At 35.1% G+C, this 6,226-nt stretch overlaps 1 protein-coding gene across 1 annotated transcript; it reads left to right on the top strand.

Annotated features, from left to right (window-relative positions):
- The first annotated feature begins 1,238 nt into the window (after positions 1–1,238).
- LOC145283901 (uncharacterized) lies at positions 1,239–1,652 on the top strand. The gene has a single exon (XM_080133003.1). It carries the CDS (start codon positions 1,239–1,241, stop codon positions 1,650–1,652), a length of 414 nt encoding a protein of 137 aa, XP_079989129.1.
- The last annotated feature ends 4,574 nt before the right edge of the window (positions 1,653–6,226 follow it).

Here is a 6,226-nt window from a genome sequence, read left to right as displayed (position 1 = left end):
AATGGGCAAGTACCTTATTTATAATATATAGATGAAACTGCTCGATGACTTTACACAATTTTCTGTTGTGCGAACTTTCCGTATGCCATATGTGAGAGTTTGTTTTTATAATATTGTGCTATTATAAACAAGCACCTTATTTCTTATATAAATTTCATACTACTCGAATATATTATATAATTTTCGGTTTGGATTATTTTTATGTAGTCCACAGATAAGATGCTCTTTGTTTATACTGTACAAGTACCTTATTTCTCGGTTAGGATACGGTACAAGCACATTTTTCTAATGTAAAAATGAAAGAACTCGATAAGTTTATGTAATTTTCTGTTGTGTAATATTTTCTGTTGTCCAGAGGTAAGAATGTGATTATTTGGTTATCTGTGTGTTATAGTGAAGAAGCACCGTATTTCCTATATATATAATACTACTACTCGAATATTAAACGGGATTTTCGGTTTTAATAACTTTCAGGTATCACATGTAGTTTTTTTTTGTTTTTCATGAGTACTATAGCACACACGTACCTTATTACTTTGATATACTTTCTTGTACAGATAAATACATTTAAAAGTGATCATTGCATACGATTTTTGGAATATGACTATACAAATATACAAACATTTATAATACATTAAATTCACAATCATCAGTTAATTAGTATAAGAGGTAATCCATTACATACGTAGATACTTATACTAATCATTCATGATGATCAGTTAATTAGTTAAAGAGTGAATCCATAGAAATATATACACACATAAACATAATTATAATGCACAATGATCTGTTAATTAGTTTAGGAATGATTCCAATGCACACAAATATATAAACATATACACATAATTACAATTCACAATGATATGCCAATTAGTTTAGAAGTGAATCCAATACATATAAATATATGATCCTATACCATTAATTAAAATAATAATAATAATCGGTTAATTAGTTTAGGAGTGGATCCAATGCATACAAATATATAAACATATACACATAATTACAATTAATAATGATAGGTTAATAAGTTTAAGGGTTATTCCAATACATAAAATATATAAACCTACAGGGTCTCCAAAATTTACCGTTACGAGATTCTTTTGTTTTCTATATTTAACAAAGTATCTATATATTTTTCTGATCAGAATGCAACAGGATTTACAAAAAATAATATTGTAGAGCTATTCAAATCTGGGAAGACAGCACCTGACATAGCAAAAGTCTTACATATCAACAGAATGTTGGTCTGGCTGACACTTAAACGGTTCAAATCGATTGGTGGCATTGTTAATCAACATGGCCATGGTCGGTCTCGTTCTGCCAGGACCCCAAAACTGGTAAAATTCACAAGAGAGAATGTTAGGAGGAACCCAAGACGATCCCTCAAAAATCTCGCTAAAGAGGGTAAAGTGTCAATCGGAACGATGTCTACGATTCTCCACACTGATCTCCAAACATCTGCGTACAAACACAAGAAGAAACAACTGTTAGCTACAAGTTCTATCGAGAAACGTGCGCAAAGAGCTGAGCTCATCTTATCTCGCATCACTGCTGGCACGCTTCCTAACTTGGCTTTCAGTGAGGAAAAGAAATTCGACGTCCAACAGCACCTTAACATCCAAAATGATCGGATTTGGTCGCGTAAAAATTAAGTCGAGCCTCTACGTCGTTACTCGGAGGCAAGGTGCCACCTCAGTGATGGTCTGGGCAGCGGTAATAGAGACGGGAAGAATTCCACTTGGTTTTGTTGATGATGGTATCAAATTGAACCAGTAAAATTATCGCACATCCATTTTTGAGTCTGCATTGTTGCCCTGTGCGCAAAAGCATTTCTTAAACAGGCGTTGGTCATTCCACCAAACTCTGCACATACTCGTAGAGCAAAATAGACGCAGGAATGGCTGACAGAGAATGTGCCTGCTTTCATATCGAAGGAAGGATAGCCACCATCATCCCCAGACCTGAACCTACTGGACTTTGCAATCTGGTCAATTTTGGAGAGCAATTCTCAGCTACACACAGCGCCAGTTTGGACCCTCTAAAAAAGAAAATACCCGAACGCGTCATTCGTGACTCCTGCAGAGAATTCTCCAAACGTTTGCAGCAAGTTGTGGAGGCTAATGGAGGTTATATCGAGTAAAAAGTTTATATTTTAATTACCATATTATTATTTTATACATTTCAATTAATGCAATCATATTTTTTTGTTTATTTATTTAATACAAGTAAAAACATTTGTAACGGTTATTATTGAACACCCTGTATACACATAATTAATATTCATAATGATCAGTTTAATAAGTTTAAGAGTGAATCTAATACATACAAATGTATAATCATATAAACATATTTAAAATTCATTATGATCTGTCAATTAGTTTAGGAGTGCATCAAAGACATAGAAATATATAAATATATACACATAATTAATATTCTTAATGATCGGTTAACAAGTTTAGGTGTAAACTCAATACAAATACCATTACTTGATCTAATAACGTGAATTCTTGAATGCCGATATATCGTATATATTTGAATATGACATTTTCGTTGCGTAAAGCAAGAAAAATCTGTCTGTATTGTTTAAATAAAAGTGTTATTGTGTATTCCTTATATAACATTTAACAATCAAGAATATCTGAATATAAAAAAAGAAAAGATGAGCACTTGTGCTTGTAATCGGTTGGTTTAGCCGTTGCACTAAAGAGACGATCTCTTTCAAAACGTTGTGAAATATCCTAATAAATACATTTCTTTTTTTACTCGATGTAACCCATGCGCATAATGACGACATTGTGCTATGCTTGTCAATGTGTTATTGCTTTCAATTTTGAACCCTTTTTGAAGGCCACAGCAATTATACTGATTAAATCCTCCTAATAAAATTTTGAACAAAAAATGCAATTATTTGAGATACATCACATCGTCTTACGATAATCCGTCTAGGAGGATATGCAAATTGAAAAACAGACACACACAGACATAGTGAGATATAATAATAAGGTAGTGAATTGTAATTTATTTCATCTCGGACAATTTCAAAACTTAAAATTGTAACTTATTACTTAGAACAGTAATCACATTAAAATGCAATTTCTTTGAGTCTTTATTTCAAGTCATTCCAATTTATCTTTTTATATGTCAGATCGTTCACACTTACAAACTTTGATATATTAAACCAGAAAATTAAAAAAATGGATTCGCTAATGATTTGATTGTATTTGTTATGAAGTTTCACACTGCAATACAACCATGACTCACCTTAAAATTATGGAACTTATTTCTGATATAATTAATTCATGTTTAAGCACTCATATTGTCGATCGAACTGTTAATTTATCTAGATCCCGACTGTGGACGCTATCGCGGCATAGGTTGGTTTAAGACGTTAGTAAAGTATTTTCCAAAGTTCTACTCAATCGATTGTTAAAGCATATTTGTCCGTCTTTCATTCCACATAGTCAAAATTGCTTTCGTCCAGGTAGAGAAAAAATGGGGATTATATTCTCTATCCGGCAATTACAGGAGAAATGTACTGACCACCGTTTCCGATTCATCTGTTTTTTTATTTATATGGCTCAAGCATTTGATACGGTTAACATAACTAATTATGGACAATTCCAGGAAAGTTGGGATGTCCACCTACATTTCTACGGTTATGCAGCGAGCTCCATACTAATATGAACACTCGACTAAACGTCATAGATGGCCATTAAAACCTATCTCCGTTGACAATGGCGGGGACCAGGGTTATATACCAACATCTACATTTTCTAATTATTTTGTTACTATGCTTTTCTATGCGTTTACATGTTAATTTCTATGGGTTTATTTCGTTTCAGAACTGCAAATATAGTCTTCGATATTCGTTAGTTTTATGTTTCTCCAACGGTCTTTTAACACCTAATTCTTGAACTGCTCTATACATATAACGCCTGATCTTGTGGCTCATAATGAGGGAGATGAGCAAGATATCATGGACCTGTTTCAATGGCATGTGAATATGTTGGGAATGCTATTAGCATTAAGAAGACTAAGGTCATGTTCCCAGCCCCACACAGTAGTTTCTATGTGGAACCATATATTTTTCTCAACAATCAGAGGCTTACTGTAGTTGACATTCGTGTATTTGGGTAGCACTCTTACCAGAGATGGAACATTGACTGCTAAGGTAAACTATAGGATACAACGTAACAGTAAGGCTTTTGGTAGCTTTGAGAAGCGAGTATAGTCAGACAGAGGAATAAGCGTTCGCATAAAGATCAGTCTCTATCAATCTGGTATTTTTCAATATCTGCTTTACGCATCTCTAGCCAACCCCCCTCATGACTAACTCAGAAAACAGTTATAGAGGGGGTGGACCAGGCGTTTCTGAGACACATTTTAGGCATCAGATGAAACTCATTTAGACTAAATCCTGATGTCCTCGTGGGGGGTCATCATCATATCTTATCACAATAGAAATAAACCTATGGCATGGCGGCGCTGTTTTCCTCCTTAAGGGCATGGGTTGAGAAATGAGGAGTTAATCGGCAGGTTTCCATAAGGCGGTGCATCGTTTGTACCTCTCGACATGGACATAAAGGTGAGGTGTCTAGGCCACTTGTGGAGATTGCCTTTTGTTTTGCTGAGTGAAGAACCTGTATCGAAATATTGATTATACACTGTTATAATGCTGTTGTGGGGGCGATAAAGAGCAAATATAAATGCAGTAGTTTTAGCTAGTGCAACCCAGAAGCACATATAGGGTAAGTTAGGATCTTCTCTCGAGATGTCCCTACCACAGGGAAAGCCATCATGCCCAAGGTGATCTTGGGGGTCAGATTTGGAAGTTACATCAGAGTATACTTTAATTACGAACTCATGTAGGGAAATGGTTTGTTCAATGCCAGTTTCCCTTAGAAATAATATGTCTGTTTTTTCTCGTGTAATTGGGTTTCAATCTCTGGAATGTTAGAACGTAGACCGCTTATTTTAGAGAAGGAGGCCTGGTAGTGGGGGTCTACGTTAGAAGTTGGGGATCTGGGTTTTATAGTATGTTTTTTATTGAGACTTTTCATCATGGTGTTTTGGGATTTGTGGATTAGGTCGATAGACATGTCTGAAGCAGGACATAGAGGGAAAGTAAGAGAGAAATAGAAACGAATATTGTTTTGTAGCACATGAAAAGGTAAAACCGTAACAATTACCCACTAATATGGTATAGAGAGGTCGCACCTGATACCACTGCATGGTCCAGAATCAATTCACCAAATAGCAATGCAGCAGCCCCTATAATTTGCACCTGCTGATAGGACAGCCTCCTTAGTGGTTAATCCAAGGCTCGGGTCCCTGACTATCAGGCGGATAACGTCAGCCCAGATAAAACGTTTATCTCCATCACCCTTACTAGTGACATTGCTAGAAGGATAGACATAGGAATAGAAGATTCCCGACATCCCTGGCGGCCGTCGACGCAACCTAGTAAACATCTTTTTCTTCTCCCTTTGTCAGCAAAATCACTCATCAAGAATGAGGACTGTTGTTGTTGGTGTTGTTGTTGTTGTTGTTGCCTTACTCCGAAACTCCGGACGACTTCCAGAATAGACACCGAACCTCCTAATGTTAAGAACTAATTTCGGAAAGGACAACCTCAATCTTCTCTGTCACCTGCAACATTCCCGTATTAAGAACGGCTCTTTGAATGACATTTCATCCTATGAGTGGGACATTGAAAATACTAAATATATTTAGTTACCAAGTGTTAAATTCTATAGATCTTGACGGTATTTGTTTAGTATATATGCTTTTCTGAAAGGGTCATCTGCCATTTTCGTCCCTTTTTAAATTTTAAAACATATTTTTTTATAATTTTACTGATTGTAATTTTATCAATTTTGCAAACGAATAGTCAGAACTTTACAAATATAGCTACACTCTCTACATGAGCCAATAGTTTTATGAATATTAAACCAAATAGAAAAATAATAAACGCTCATCATCATAAAGTAAGGTACGCTAACATCTCCACAAATGAAAACAACTAAACAAAAACAAGCCCGTTGAACATAATACCCACAATTAAAGGATATCATTGTTTTGCTTTTCTATTCATAAAACTATTGGTTCGTGTAGGGAGAGTAGCTATATTTGTAAAGTTCTGACATCTTCGTTTTTCGTAAGCTTGTGTTTATTCTGGAATAATAGATTATTATGTTCTCAGCCAATGAGAATTGCTAGTATTTTA

The sequence above is a fragment of the Euprymna scolopes genome, chromosome 8 (assembly GCF_053919585.1).
Source record: "Euprymna scolopes isolate OS-2025 chromosome 8, ASM5391958v1, whole genome shotgun sequence".
In the NCBI taxonomy this organism is placed as follows: domain Eukaryota; kingdom Metazoa; phylum Mollusca; class Cephalopoda; order Sepiida; family Sepiolidae; genus Euprymna; species Euprymna scolopes.
The sequence above is the reverse complement of the archived record's forward strand: the minus strand, read 5'-3'. Positions and strand labels throughout refer to the sequence as shown.

What these genes read in the sequence shown, in the direction of transcription:
- LOC145283901 (XM_080133003.1), top strand. Translation starts at nt 1,239, where the DNA reads ATGTTGGTCTGGCTGACACTTAAACGGTTCAAATCGATTGGTGGCATT.